The sequence below is a fragment of the Squalius cephalus genome (genome assembly GCF_949319135.1).
Source record: "Squalius cephalus genome assembly, chromosome: 14".
NCBI lineage: Eukaryota > Metazoa > Chordata > Actinopteri > Cypriniformes > Leuciscidae > Squalius > Squalius cephalus.
Window position 1 is genome coordinate 16,542,125 of NC_137135.1, and position 17,010 is coordinate 16,559,134.

Sequence of the window (17,010 nt, forward strand, 5' to 3'; positions counted from 1 at the left end):
ATGCCACAGAGGTACAATGAAACACATCTCTATTTGAAATATCAAATCCTCCCGATAAAAGGGACAGCTCACTCAAAATTAAAAATCAGTCATTGTTTACCCAAACGTCATTCCAAACCCAGATGGTTTTATTGCTTACACGGACCACAACAAAATATATTTATGGTGATTTTTTTCAGTTTGACAGACCGTGGTCACCATTAACTTTTTAAGAGTTAACATTACTCTTGTATGGAAAAGAGCAGCATGGACATTCTACTAAACGTCTCCTTTTTTGTTCATTTGAAGAAAGAAAATCACACAGGTTTGGAATGAGATAAAGATGAGTAAACGATTTTAAATTGCAAATCATTTACCCTCAAGGTGAATGTGAATTTTTCTGTGAACTATTGTATTGTCTCTTTAACTTGATACAATATTGGTTACATTATCTCAAGCTGCTAATCATCTAGCATTTACTTGTTAAGATTAGATGACTTTCGATGATCTCTGATTGAAATGCTGGCCAATGAACACCTAATGTTTATTGCGTTTGGACCTGTCATGCATGCATTAACTGCTTCATTAGAATGAAAACAGCTGCTCGTGGCCTGCATAACAATTCTCACTGAGATCACAGCTGAGGGATCAGGACAGCCATGAGTTTGAGCTCACTCATATGTCAGTCTGACTCTGCAATGCTAATCTGAAGAATCCCTTGTTGCCTGCTTCTGTAAGATAATGAAGGTCCCATCAGAGCGAATCACTGGGTTATTGTGTTCACATGATCCTCCTGTATTATCAAACAAATCAGGTATTTGAATAGAGAGATATTAATCTGAATTCAAGCACGGTTGAATGCTGTTTCATGTTCAGCTTTAGGCTGTTTTGTCCAAGCACACAAAGAATTCCCGTCGGTACAAGTAAATCATTTGTAGAACTTTCTTTTCAAAAGTATGCCGCCATTCCATCTTCTATCCTGAGATGAGAGCAATTTTCTTTCAACAGGCCATTTTGTCAGACAGTGGAGGAAATAGATGGAACTTGCAGGTATGAAAAGGTGGATTGAAGTCACCTCGAAAATGTAGGCTTTTTTGGACTAGTCTGTCTGTTGTTTTGATTGTTGAAGATCAATTGGACCCTGTCAAAATTTAAAGACCAAACATTTCAGATGCAAAGTTCAATGGGTCAGATTGCTGGATACAACTCCCACCAACACTCTTGAAAATAAAGGTTCCAAAAGGGTTTTTTGCAGTGATGTCATAGTTCTTATAGTTCTTGTCATTCTACTATAAAGAGCATTTTGTGCAATGAAAAGATCCATGGACGTCCCATTCTTCATGGAACCATAAAATTTGCATGAGCAATTTTAAAGAGTTGACCTAAAATATGAGTATTTTGTCATCATTTACTCACCCACAATCTTGAATTCATATCTCCCAGTTGTGAATTTTTACATCCCATTTGGGATCCTGTTTGGGGTCAGTAAAATAAAAAAATATATTCTTTTATTCAACAAAGATGCATTAAATTGATCAATGATAAAAGATTTATATTTCAAATAAATAGGCCTACTGTTCTTATGAATTTTCAGTTCATCAAATAATCCTGCAAGTTTCCACAAAAAGCTTTCAAATTTGATGATGATAATATTTTTTTCTTGAGCACCAAATCAGCATTTTAGAATGATTCTGAATGTGACATTTTAAAATATATTACAATAGAACACTTTTTTTAATTGCAATAATATTTCACAATATTACTCTTTTACTGTATTTTTAATCACATAAATACAGTCTTGGTGAGCATCATGACATATTTTAAACACCACCCTGAACTTTTTAACAGTAGTGTGCAATAGACATGATTTTGCAACCCAATACATTTTGGCCATAAAAAAAAAAAAAACTGCCAAATACTAGTCCAAGGCTGTAAAAAACTAAATGAGGCTAAATCAAACACTGTCTCAAAAAAGGGCTCTGCATGCCTGCTAAGCTATGAGTGGGCTGCAATGACTAGTTTTGAGTGTGAATTCTACCGTGCAAATCTCCCATTAGCGTAACAATTGGAGAAAATGTGCATTTAATCCTATTTCACTATATCAGTCATATATGTAAGCTGTTCAAATACATGCATCATCCTACTCATTACAGCTTCACTGAGATCTAAGCAGCGATGCAACACTTCACGGTTGTTTTCATAATCTTACAAAAACAAGTTTGGTTATTACTCACTCCACCACATAAAGTTGGAAACCCAGCAACTTTTCTTACTCGAGGCATTAGAGCGGCATGTTTTTATCCACCCTGTTCTGCCTTAAGAGAGCAGCATATCAACAGGGAACAAAAAGTGCTTGAGAACCTTTACCTTGTGTCACATCATCATTGCCTGGCCCTGCTCGAACCAGGTTTTGTGGGCGGGTTGAAATGGAGGAGAGGGAGGAGGATGAAGAGCAGGAGAGGCAGATGGCGCGTGGTTGGGGAGAAAGGGGACAGGACTAGGCACAGCACAGCACGCCCAGGAAATACAATCAAACTCTCAGCAGACATGCTGAGTCTGACATACAACACATCTCTCTCTCTCTCTCTCTCTCTCTCTCTCTCTCTCTCTCTCTCTCTCTCTCTCTCTCTCTCTCAATATCAATCCCTCTCAAAACGTCATATGGCTATGGCCATTTGCTATACCTTGAATAGGTTTCCAAAAGGTCACTGATATTATGACCTTTTCTGGACACATTTCTGAATGGAAAACTGCAGAGACTGCAATAATGTAAACAACATATGTGTTTGGATGCACATACCGGTATGTCATGTTTGCTGTGTTACAGGAAGTCACATATTACAGTTTTTCTGAATTGCTGAAACACATTTCTTGAACATTTCTTCCATCACTCACTTTCTCAAAACCAAATTTTCAAACCACATTCACAGAACCTCTGACTCTTCTGGCAAAATCAAACAATTGCCTCAAAACAATTTTATCTGAGCTCAAAATCAAACAATGCTTTCAGATCATACACACAGCGAGTCAATTTTATAAATTCGTTAGACACTACATAAAAAAATGGAGAACACAGAAAGCATGCAGTTACAGAAAAAAAAGTCTATTGTAACAAAGTAAACAAATTTTGCAATTGCTGTATGTAAAAAAGTATAGTAATGACAACTTGCAGTACAATATACAATAAATTGTAGACTGTATGCACTGCAAGTATAGTATTGCACTGAATATTGAATAGTAGGCCTATCAAATGTCTGTATATTCAACAATTGCATACTGTGAAAATACAGTGACCTAACGGCATAAGCAAAAAAGGTTACAGTGAAAAACTTTAAATGAAAAGCATGTTACAGTAAAGTACACTCAAAAGAGTTGTGCAACTACAAAATCAAGGTCAGTGAGAGAGATTGATTCTGTTTCAGCATCATGTCTTCATGTTGGTCCGACCGGAGGAGTTTCTCCACATCTCAGACACTGTCATCTCTGCAGGTAAAGGGAAAAAGCCTAAAGCAGATCCAGCCTTGACAACATTCTCCACACCACTCTTCCTCGTCCTCTTCCTCCTTGTTCACCTCCTCTTTCTCATCCTCTTCCTTCTCTCCCTCTTCCATCCATTGTTGGCATCAACATTCAGTGCAACATTTTGAGTAAATTGTGGGACTCTGAACTCACTTGTATTATGTACAGTTGGTTTGGTCACATCATTAGAAATAAGTGTGAACAATTTTGAGCCGTTGTGTGTAAACGATGACAACTGTGTTGCAGTTGTGTTTAACTTTCACCTGCCTGTGTTTAGCATTTTGAAACATAAGTGCATCACAGTGTGAAATGTGTTTTAGTGAGTGAGAATGTGTTTAGAGTTTTGCAAAAAGAGTTCATGAGATTTGCAAACAGTGTTTTAACTAACTTGTTTAATGTTTTACAGAAAGAGTGATTTAGTCAACAAATTGGTTTAGGCTATTGAGAATTTGGTTCAGAGAATGGGGTTTAGTGTTTTAGCAATTCTGAAAAACTGTAAATGCAGGAAGTGTGGAGGATCACACAAAATCAATTAAAGCGCTGAATGAGTTGTTTTTATTCAAATTATACATTTTATTTGATTTTATATTTAATCCTATTTTAATATGACTTTTTAAAAATGCACATATTCACTTTTTGAAAGTGTGTTGCATGAAGCGTTACGTCCTAATATGAAAGTTTTGTTTTGTAGTTTTCAATGAAAAAACTTTAATCGCCAATAACAGAAAATGGAAATAATTTGTCTTTGAATTTGATCCAAGTATATAAGATAAATCATTGCAAAACTAGACAGGATGATCAGAAGAAGGGTCTATAAAAGGATTTATTTTTCAATAATGTCTGACTGTAAAAATTGTTGTGCTTATTGGATGGCTCGATTCCTCTGATTAATAAAATAGATATCAAATATTTAGTACAAGTTTAAATTTAAATTTAATAACTGAGAAGAAAGAGACACAAGAGTGCCACAAACATAAAACTAGCACAGCAATAGGACATTGGTTGCCATCAATCAAATATACACCTTATCATTATTACATTTGACCATAGAATGCTGCAAATGACCAATCAGAATTAAGTATATCAGAGATTTGTGTATTAAATAGTAAAAAGTTATATTTATAATATAATATATACAGTTAAGCTCTGAAAGTACTTTTCCTAGATTTGTTGACTGAACAGAAAACCGGTTTCGCCAGCACGCAGATTTGCTTGATTTCACGGATTTGCATGTAAGACATCCTGTTGTGGAGGTTTATTGCCAAAAGCCTCTACCTCTTTCAGTGTCCATCAGCATAGTACTGAATGACTGAGGATCTCCATATAGCTTCTTTTTCATTTGAATTTTTATGACATTGAAAGTCCACTATCCTCTCAGCCATCTCCTTACTGTATAAAATATGTCAGACATCCTGATCCTTTTAAGCCTGAGGAAAGTGCCATATTATTCTGCTAAGAAAATAAGTGCTAAGACAAAGGCTTTGTTAAGGATTTGAGCTCTGCTTGTTGTGACAATGGAGTTCAGCTGCAGATAGTCAGAGCGGTGAAAAGCATTGAGATAAGATTAAATGGTTGTGTTGTTCTCATTTGGAACAAATATCCTTTTGAGGAAGATGTTGTATGGATGTTCACGCCAACAGAAGCTAAATGAAAGACTGCTTTGTGTAGAAAACAGATAATGGAGAGTGCAGAGTTCTACAGATATCTTTAGTTGAGAGCCTTTGGCCATGAACTACACTCCCACTCACCCCACACATACACATACTTACACACAGGCCAAAGATCTGCCGGTAAATTTAGCGATATCTAGAGAAGAGAAACATTTTTTTCATTCCTCAGTTAAAAACAAATGTCTTAAAGCTATGAATTAAAGTGTTGGCCAAAACTAAATGGGGAGCAGTCTACACTGTCCTTCTGTGGAGTATGGGAGCATAATTTATGATTCTGCCAGGAAATCATAAAACAGATGCTTGACACCATCATCAGGGATTACAGCTTGCCTTGGAAGCATTCAGAACTTCACCAGTGCAAAGTTTGTGCAAAGCCAATGAACCATCACGTCAAAACAGACGGTTGAAGCTATCACTTCAATATGCCATCAAACTAAAAGCAAACAAAAATAACCCAGCCTATTTTACAGTCTTTTAACCCCAATACATTCACTTGTATGAGAGCAAACCTAAAAGCATCAGACCTATTGGTAATCATATTAAACCACAGCTTAAATATAAACTTGAACACTTTAAATCAAATACACTTCAGGTTTTTTTACCTTGCTGAACAATAAAGAAACCTGTCATGGATCAACCTGGATTTGACTCTTCGGAAGAAAGGAGTGACTCGCCAAAATGTATATAGACAGCAGTATTTAGACATAAGAAGTCATTCCCCTTTTCATTCACCCATATTTACAGATGGTTTTAATGTGGGAAATGGTGTGACTGCAGCCATGGTGACTGGACAGCAACATTATGGAATTCGCATTCCAAAACGATGCTCAATTTTCATAGCTGAAGTACTTTTAGCTTTGAAATATATTGAAAAGACACAACAAAATAATTTTATAATTTTCACGGATTCCAAATAATGTCTTCAAGCAATGGTCGCTTTAAAAACTGATCATCCTTTGGTGATCATCCTTTAAAGTAGACCACTTACAGAATCAATTCTTTGGTATAATCTTCTGCTGGGTTCCAGGCCATGTTGAGCTTTCAGGGAATGAGCGAGCTGACACTGCTTCAAAGGAGACTTAATCTGGATGTAGAAGAATGTCAAATTCCTCCCTCAGACCTTAGACCTACTGTCAATCATTATATATTAAATAAGTGCATGGCAAGAAGAGTGGGATATGTGTCCGAACAATAAATTGCATGAAATCCACCCTGAAATCTCAAACAGACTGTTAATCTCCCTTAAAACAATTCAGTTTTTGCCGTGAAGATAGTCACAGATGCTGGCATGGCATTAAATAAGACTACACTGATACTGATCTAAGGAGGAGAAACATGGATCCCCAGTAAGATGTTCTTTAACATCCATGAAACCTTTCCATTCAACAAAAGTTTCTTTATAGTGGAAAAAGTGGAAAATATTTTTTTCAGAACTGTTCACTTAAAGGTTATTTGGGGAACCCAAAAAGGTTAATTGATGGGAAAATCCCCCTTTGGAACTTTCATTTTACAATGTGCCCCTACTATTTTAAAAGTTCCTAATATTGTTTTGGTCTCCTACTATAGGTTTATATGCATCCAAGGTCAAAACACACTTTCGTTTTCTCATGATATACATTACTTTTCTCACAGTGTCTGAAAAGTTTTGATAAAGCATTCAGTCCCTCTAAACCCCTTTTTCCGAGAGCCTACATTGCTCAGGGGTGTGTTTCCCGAACAACGACGTAACTCGCTGCTTAACTACCATAGTACGATGCATCATTGAAGAAATCAACTTGCTAGTCACGACTGTTTCCCGAAAACCGTTTTGTGGCAAAGTGGTCGTTCAACCACGCTGGTTTATGACGTCACGCACGTGGTGGAGTAATAACTTATTTTAAAGAATCTGTTTGAGATCGAATTAACGCTAGATGTTTTGCGATAAATTACAAACATGACATCTGAGGACTACTTCATTTTTCTCAGTTATTTTGCTCTATTTCCAGATTCAATCATAGGCTTGTTCTAACATAGTAAAGAACGTTTGCACATGTGCATCTGTATTGTAAATAAAAGACACAGGTTGTACTGAATGACAGTTTGCTTATTTTGCTCAAGATAAGGATTTATTAAGTCCACATGTCATGCAAACTAGAAACTATGTTTCTAACCACAGGTTGAGAGCTGTCGTTCCAACTACACAACTTTGCGATGCTGTTTGCGAATGTTCGTTAGAACGATGGTTTCGGGAAATACTGACTCGTTGAACTATGCTGATAACGACGGAACTTGCGAACATAGTTGGTCCAGTCTGTTGTGATTGGTCTACTCTGCTCTGATTGGTCAGATGGCCCAGTCTGTTGTGATTGGTCTACTCCAGTGATCTCAAACTCAATTCCTGGAGGGCCACAGCTCTGCACAGTTTTGCTCCAACCCTACTCAAACACACCTGATCCAGCTAATCAGGGTCTTCAGGATTACTAGAAACTTCCTTGCAGGTGTGAGTTGGAGCTGGTTGGAGCTAAACTGTGCAGAGCTGTGGCCTTCCAGGAATTGAGTTTGAGATCACTGGTCTACTCTGCTCTGATTGGTCACATAGCCCAGTCTGTTGTGATTGGTCTACTCTGCTCTGATTGGTCAGATGGCCCGATCTGTTGTGATTGGTCTACTCTGCTCTGATTGGTCACATGGCCCAGTCTGTTGTGATTGGTCTACTCTGCTCTGATTGGTCAGATGGCCCAGTCTGTTGTGATTGGTCTACTCTGCTCTGATTGGTCACATAGCCCAGTCTGTTGTGATTGATCTACTCTGCTCTGATTGGTCAGATGGTCCAGTCTGTTGTGATTGGTCTACTCTGCTCTGATTGGTCAGATGGCCCAGTCTGTTGTGATTGGTCTACTCTGCTCTGATTGGTCAGATGGCCCAGTTTATTGTGATTGGTGTACTCTGCTCTGATTGGTCAGATGGCCCGATCTGTTGTGATGCGTATAAGTAGTAATAAGATCTAAGAGGATTTGCTTTTGCAGCGCAGAAAATGGCGTCTTTGACATGTCCACAAAACACAAATCAAACTCAAGGCTCAGCTACAACTACAGTGTTTGAGGGTCAAAGTAGGCATTGTTTTCGAGCAGCCAATAAAGATCATAGGCTGCCATTATACAAATTTGTTTCAATGTAGGTTTGTGCAGGAAATAAGACTGGAATTACTGACGACTCGTTTCAGGCAGTTCAGAATCTTTTTTTGGGAGACAATAACTCTTGTAGACCTTTAACATTCACAAACAGCAATATTACACACTACAATAAAGGTAATAATAAAATACGTGCACTTTAATAGTGTAGGATACAGAGGAACAAATGAAGGACAAGATAACTAGGCTTTACTATCCCATTGAGTTTCCATACTGAATAACAGCTGCTATGGATATGCATTGTTAAGCAGCAAATGACAAAACTGTACTATAAGGACCTGACAAATGGGCACCCGTACAAATGTGGTCTGGTTATAAGGAATGTTTAAACAGACTACAGCAAAGATTTCCTTTTGTACAGAGTGTTCTTTACGAAACCTTTCACCCAGTCTTTTATACAACTGTTGAGCTTGTTCCTCTATTACAGTATCAGTTTCCCTCTCAGGCTTTGCCTCAGCAAGTCTGCTTGTGCAGGCACATGCATTCACTGCAGTTGCTCAATGATGCTTCAGGCACAGCTTAAACCTGGCAAAGTCTGAGCTTTCACAAGGTTCGGAGTTGTCACTATCTTACCACCCTTGGAGCGTTTGAATCTAACCCAAAACATCAACAGAAATAACTGAAGTCAACTGCCCCACTGCAGATAAGGATTTTGTTGAACTGTAATACTAGTTTAAAGTAATGAACTTTTAGAATGTAAAAAGTCACCAAAATAACTTTTACACATAACATGTTAAAGATTACTACTACTACTGCTGCTACTTTAAGTTAATAAAACCAAATGTAGACATGTGTGAGGAATATAAAGAATCCTGAAAACAAATGTATACAGTTTTCACAAAAATCTTGCACCACTTGTTTTCAACACTATTGATAATAAGATATGTTTCTTGAGCAGCAAATCAGCATCTTAGAATGATTTCTGAAAGGATCATGTGACATTGAAGACTGGAGTAATGATGCAACAGTTACTAAATTTGTAATAATATACTGTATTTTTCATCAAATAAATGCAGCCTTAGTGACCATAATATATTTCTTGACTCTAAACTTCTGAAGTTGTGTAGTGTAATGCTCTCAAATAAAGTTATTCATAAAAATGCTGGTTAAAAAAATAATAAAATCATATTTTATGTGTAGTGACTACAGCAAAGCTCCATAGTGAGAGTGCTGCTTTATAGTCACCAGGTTTACGGTCAGTTATGTAGTTTGTGCAACAAAATTGAGTTGTAAAGAAAGTAATCTAAGTCTAGAAGTCTAGATCAAGCATGAAAAAAAATCCAGTGCAGAAATGAGGCCTTACACATGAGTGGCTTTTCTCTTATGGGTATATTGGATTCACTGTATGTTGTATGATGATACTGACTTGGCATTTAGAAATGTCAGCTATATTTCAAAACAGCACACAAAGTCTCTACAACGCTGCAGCACGGATTGTGAACACAGATTTTACTCATGCAGAGATCTTTGGATTGTTATGTAGGGCCTATTGTCATCTGTAGAAATCTGTTCTCATCTGAAATTGCAAAAATGCTGAAACCAACCCATTAAAGGCGCCTGCATATCCTAACGGCTATGAAATTTAAAAGAAACTCTGGTGAGTGACATATTTCTTGTCAGGGAACCAACTGTATTATGTTATATTGTCATGCATGAGTTCACCTGCAGAATGCAAACCTTCATTCATTCCTGTACCTCAGGGTGCATCTGTGCAAGATATGGGGTAACATTATCATCCTGGGAGATGTGCAAATTGTTTGCCTGACATAGAGAGAGAGATGCTGGCTATTTGTCACCTTTGAGTGTAGACAATCTACAGATGAAGGATGGGCCGTGGTGCAAGAGACCACAGTGTGTACATAACAGATTGATTTAATGGGGCGAATCTTGGGTTTCCCCCTTTGTTAAACATACTGAAATATGTTGTCTGAAAAAAAATTAGAGCAATTGAAAATATAATTTCTTTGTTTTTGAGTATTCTCCAAATTTATTAAATAAAGAGTTTGGCAAATATGTATATTAGTTTCTATAATCAGATGCTAAATGTTTAACCCTTAAACACATACCTCAGGTCTTTAGTGACCCGTGACATCATTTCATTACCCTCCTCCTCATTCATTTTTAAAGCTAGACATCAACTTTCTTAGTATTCCTCAATCAATCCATAATAAACAATACAACAAGAAAAAAAAGTATTAAATTATTAAAAAACGTCTGTTCTCCCATTCAGTTGTGTAAAACTTGTATAGGGTCACTAACGACCCGAGGTGTGTAACAGTGTAAGTATATTTTTTTCTGCACAACAATAATTAAATCTTTGATGGCTGAATAAGCGCAATTCACCTTTATTGCACCATGTGGCAATGTCTGATGCACAATGATGAAGTGAACAAAAGAATAGGAAGTATCATCAGCAAAACTTGAAATGATTTACTGCAGAGCAAGAACTGAACGCAATCAAATAATAGTTTCACTGTCACTGGATGGTGGATCTGGTGAAGCTGTCAGCGATCAAAATATTGATTTTGAAGATGTTGAAAATGATAGTACTGAGAATATGTTTGAGATTGTGAATAAGAGCCAGATGCTGAATGTACTGGGAAATGAGTTCTGACGAGGACAGTGCTCAAACCCTTACAAGCTACAAAAGATAACAAAATATGCTTTATTTTATTCTTCTGTAATTGTTACTCTAATATCAGGAGAGTTTTATATTATTGCGACAGGTAGAGATCCATCTGTGTTAGATATAGATCCGGGTCGCTAAAGACCTGAATAGCCTATGTAATGATGATTGGTGAAACATTAAAGCTACACTGTGTAGGATTTTCTCCCATCTAGCGGTGAAATTGTTTATGACTACCAACTGAATATTACTTTCTAGCCCCTCCCATTCCGAGGGCGTTTTAACTCCTACGAAGGCCGTATTATTTCAAATCAGCCGGCAGTCGCAAGTAATCTCCCCCTCGCATTCGTCACGGTGCCACTGAGAGTAAAAACGCGAAAGGCGAAGCTTGAATTTCCAGGTATGTCCCTCTTTGGCTAATGTATTTTCAAGATGGAGGCGCAACATGGCTGTCGCCATTCAAACGCGACTCGCTCGTATGTATCCTAAATGGCAGATTCTACGCTTACGAGAATACTTGATTAGTTGGTATAATTACACATTAATGAGTACATATCATTTTGAAAGAACAAAGTTTTTTGCAAAGAATCAACTTAAAAAATTACACAGTGTAGCTTTAAGGATTACATTTTATGCAAAAGTCACTGTCTCTCTTGACTTTTAGTGAGCTACATAACTTATGGTCATATGAAAAAGGCTAATTTACACACATTTACAGGCTATTTATGCTAATTTTCTACAGTAGCCTATATGAATATTCATTGGCATGAATCATAAAACTGCAGAAAGCCAGAATAGTTTTTCAAATGACTTAGCTGATGCACATATATTTCTCAATATAAGAAAAATCAATACAGGAATAAAGAATGTGCATGCTCACACACGCAATTCAAGATACACTTTTGTACCAGACATTCAGCTTGTTTGTAAAAACACGGATGCACCCTCATCTCACAATGTGTAAGCACAGCATTCCCTGGCAAAATATTCCAATAACCAACAGCACTTTCAATCATCATAGCGACAGAGGCTTATCTCCTGTTAAATAAACATGCCATATCTCTAGGCTTCTGATCTCTAAATATGAAAATCTATAAGGGTATGTGTTGACAAGTGCTGTACTTGGAACTATTGGGATAGTTCCACGAAAATGTAAATTCTGTTTTTATTTACTCATCCTCAAGTTGTTCCAAATCTGTATGAGTTCCTTTCTTCAGTTGAACACAAAAGAAGATATTTTGAAGAATGTTGGTAACCAGACAGTTGACGGTAGCCATTGACTTCCATAGTATTTTTTTTCCTACTATGGAAGTCAATGGCTGCTGTCAACTGTCTGGTTACCGACATTCTTCAAAATATCTTCTTTTGTGTTCAACAGAAGAAATAAACTCATTTTATAACATCTTGAAGGTGAGTAAATGATGACAAAATGTTTAATTTTTGGGTGAACAATCCCTTTAAGGGGACACTTTTGCTATGGAGAAACCTTTAGATAATCTGTTTTAAATAGGGAATGCTGCTGAAAGTATAAATTACAAATGAGAATAAAGAGACAACATATATGAAAAGAATTCTAGTTACAATACTTCTGTCACAATATGATTTTTGAAGGATCATGTGACACTAAAGACTGGAGTAATGGCTGCTGTAAATTCAGCTTTGCAACCACAGGAATATATAACATTAAAGAGTAGAAAACAGTTATTTTAATTTGTAATAATATTTCACAATAGATCAAATAAATGCCTTGGTGAGCATAAGAGACTTCTTTCAAAAACATTTAAAAAAAATGTATTATTCCAAACTTTTGACTAGTAGTATATAATATATAACTTATTTATAAATAATATTTATTTAATTAAGTAATTAGAATTATTTTACTGCTTATCAGTGTGTTCCGAGATCATGTGCTTCAACATGAGCTATGTGCATTTAAACTCTTTTCACACCTCATGTCAAGTGAATTGACATATTTGATTGTATATAGCTCATGTTTAAGCACAGTATATGACCTCTAAACACACTGACAAATCCCTGGGCGAGTATGTCATTTGATAAGCGGTGATTTTCTCCAATTTAGGACTGTATGAACAATGCTGTGTTTGAATAGCGCACGGTACCTTTAGATCTAAACATTGTGTGATTATTTGGCACATATGGGCTGGCATTTACCTGCAGGCACATGCAGTGAGATTAAGAGTGACTCATGCACTCATCATATGGCCGGTCAATACAAGTGTTCCATCTCGTAAAACCTGAGAGCCTGATTAGTGCACTCTTTCATGATTCACCACAGAAGTAAACACATATACTGACATAGAAAATTATAGCCTCATATTGCTCATAAAATGATTGTAGGATGCACTTTTGCACAGGAATTTCTCCCATAAAACTATTCAGCTTTAAAATGTGTGCTTTGCTGGAATGCTGGCTATATATCAGACTGATTGTATGCCACTGTGGTTTGAGAAATGTCTTATTTATAAGGTTAACATTTTATTTTGATGGTCCACTTTAGACATTCTACTGACTATAAGAAACTTTGCAAGTACATGTCAACTTATTCTACTAACCCGAACCCTAACTAACATTCTACTAATACTCTAATAAGAGTTAGTTGGCATTTAGTTGCAAAGTTAATTATAGTTAGAAGAATGCCTGAAGTGGAGAATCATGACTCTAAAGTACAAATACAAGATCGCCTTCTTGTGGCCACAGGAAGTAATGATAACAACAAAAGGAGGCATGTAGCAAAGTAGCAAACTCATAATGTAATAACAAAGCATAATGTAATAACGAAGCATAATGTAATAGGTATTACATTATTAATGTAATAAGATGTTTATAACGTAATCATTTTTGTCAAAATGTAATAAAATCTTGCGCTCATATTGCAATAACTATTTTCCAATGCAATAACTATTTTTCACATAATGTAATAGGTTATTGAGAAATGTATGAACACACTGAAGCAACTTATAATGTAATCAGTTCATAATGGCAGCACATAATGTAGGCTATGAGTAAAACAATGTTCACAATAAATAATTGTATTTCAATGTAATAAATAGATTATTGTAAAATAAGCTAATACACTAAAAGTAGGATAATAAAGCTGCATTGTGAACACAACAGTTTCATTAAATATTTTGTGATTATGACAACCCAGACATACATTTTAAGATTTTTGCTCTCAATTATAAAGTTTCTGCTTTGAATTATTGTAATACGTTTTTAATCATTTTTTAGATCATTTAAATGGTTGTCATAAAAACTTGTTTATATTTTACAAAAATGTCAAATGCATTAATCATTTTAGCTATTGTCACGTATGGTCAGTAAAAACGACGAAGGAGATTAACTACTTAAGAAATCTTTATTTTGCATCCAAAAATACTCAGGAGAGTACAGGAATGTAGGTCAAACATACGTTTCATAACATAACATTACCGCAAGAAAGAACTGGGGAGATAAGAGCTTGAATACATGAGATAATTATTAACAGAAATGAGAACATAGAACTAATTAGAAACCATGGGAACAAACTAGTGGGCACAGGGAAATATCAAATTAAAAACACAATGAAACTAAATGGAACCAATGCATAATCATGACAGTTATATGATTCTTTATGATGCTTTCAATTTTTCTAGAAAACAAAATAAATAAAAAATAATGAACTAAAGACATTATTTGGTAATGTAATGCACTGAAAACCAGAGTGACACATTTAATAGAACAAAAAAAAGTAGAAACATTGGATTCACTAATTGCATAAAGTGTTCACACCCCTGAACTAATACTTAATCGAGGCACCCTTTGGTTTTATTACAACACTTAGTTGCTTGGTACATCTCGACTTGGGAATAGGCCTACTTCCCAGAGAATGAACCTCATTGGTTCTCACACATCAAGCGAACATGCTTGAGCTTCCATTTACCACAACTGATGCGTGAGTTGACGAATGTTTATATGTGAATAAAAGCCTAAATTCAATCTGTTCATCATATAAACTAAAGTGATAGTGGCTCTTTAGACAATTTGGACTAGCCTAAACTGCTCAATTCGTATCAGTTTTATTTATATTTTTATGAACTCTTTGAAGTTTCAAAGTGGTAGTTGGGTATGTGTCATGGTAGTTGGGTATGTGGTATGGAGGGACAGAAAGATTTCAGATTTCATTAAAAAGATCTTCATTTGTGTTCCAAAGATGAACGAAAGTCTTACGGGTTTAGAACGACACAAGGGTTTGTTATTAATGACAACAATTTCATTTTTGGGTAAACTATGGCTTTAAAATTGTGCATTGTGCAGGCCTAAAACAAAATAATTGTATAAATTATAAACTCACCAGACGTATGGCCTTGTTGAGCTCATAGCGGGTGAAAAGGTAGGTGCTTTCAGGATGAAGATTTACTTTAATGTTACCCTAATGTTTTCATAAATATCACAAAAATGTTTGCATGGCAATTTTTATACGTCAAAAGCTGTGTAAAAATGTCCTTTTCATTGAAAGTTACTATTTTGTTTAAATCTCTGCTAATCATGTTTGCTAACGGACTGCTGTTATTCCTCCTGCCTTTAGAGGTCGCAGTAACACTCTATTTCGCAGGGTGAAATGCGGAAAGAATCATCATGGCAAAACATTTAAATACCACAACACACTCGACACACACTGATAGTGCCTCAAGTGAAGCTTTTATTGGTCTTCAACGCACTATATATTGTTGTTCTATCAGGCGCCTTTAAGTTACGTCGTGTTACCTGTTTCCGGGCATGGTCGCTTGTAGGTTTTGTAAAGCTCTCTTGTTAAACAAAATCCAAAGTTAACGTTATACTTCGTGGTTTTGACTTTATACAGTGCAAAATGAAAAGCTCCGTTTCCTTGTTTATCGTTCTTTTCGCTGCAAACGGTTTGTTGCTGGAAGGCTCGAGCCACTTGCACAGCAGGAAAATCTCTAAATTAACCACGGTAAGATTGTGAAATGTGTAATCAGGACCACACTATACTGATGACTGTATAATTTCTGTTTTCTTTCATTTGTCATGTGCTCATTTTTATTATTTAACAGGTGTGGGGGTTTTCTTGGCAAAACTGCGGTAAACAAGATCCTGCACAATTGAAGAGTCTCCATATATCTCCAGATCCCATTCCCATTCCAGGACAGTTAACAGCAGATGCATCAGGCACAACATCAGTAGAGCTGGTATCTCCTCTCTCGGTATGCTAAGGACATATGGTTATAGAAAGACTAAATCCATTTTGATATTCCATTTTGAGACCCAGAATTGCATGTTTGCAGTGAATATCTCTGAAAGCATAATAGAGACTTTCTGTAGGATTTTCAGAAATGCCAGAACAACTTCCTCTTCTTGGTTAAAAAAGGTAGCATCATGACATTTGTTGGTGGAAAGAGGAACTCTACATAGTACATACATTGTTATTTTTTTAAACATTACATGTATTAGAGAAAATGTCCCTATGACACTTATTACACTGCCTATTTTTACATATGGTTTATACAAGTTGACCCAAATTCTTGTTAATATAACAATTAGACTTCTTTTTTTTCTTTTTTTTTTAAGGTTGGAAACACCCACTTTTTTTCTTTTCTTATTTTTTACACAAATACTGCGACAAATCAGGAATCAATACATTTTATAAAATCACTTTGTAATATTATTTATATTTAAGTAAATATGAATTACATGTTTTGATTAAAGGGCTATTTAAATTATCATAAACTAATTTGTTTGTAAGCTAGTGTGCATAGGAAAAAACTATAAATATCTTTTTCCTGCATTTTTTTTATAATACCGGCGTCACAGATGACTTGCTGAAGAAGTTACATGAAGGCTAAAAATGTACATCTTTGCTTAATTTTCATAATTCCTGATTTCTTAAAAGATGTCGGTGAGATTGTCATGTTTATTATGCTCCAAATATTACAAAGTTGTTAAAAAATACAAAAACGAGGTGTAGAGGGCTCTATCTTTACCCTGCACCATGAACCTTTCATGAAAGTTTCCTGGCCATTCTTGTGAC

The 17,010-nt window shown here is 35.9% G+C and overlaps 1 protein-coding gene across 2 annotated transcripts in view; it reads left to right on the top strand.

The window, feature by feature from the left end:
- LOC307170946 (ganglioside GM2 activator-like) overlaps positions 1–17,010 on the top strand; it is a 52,826-nt gene that overhangs the window by 34,137 nt on the left and 1,679 nt on the right. Inside the window, exons 2-3 of one of the 2 annotated variants that reach the window (XM_079892269.1) lie at positions 15,796–15,936; positions 16,037–16,186. In XM_079892269.1, coding sequence (XP_079748395.1) covers positions 15,832–15,936; positions 16,037–16,186 — 255 coding nt within the window. In that variant the 5' untranslated portion in view covers positions 15,796–15,831. Of the gene's footprint in view, positions 1–15,554; positions 15,937–16,036; positions 16,187–17,010 lie in introns of those variants that run through there. The other variant, XM_079892268.1, reaches the window with a different exon arrangement.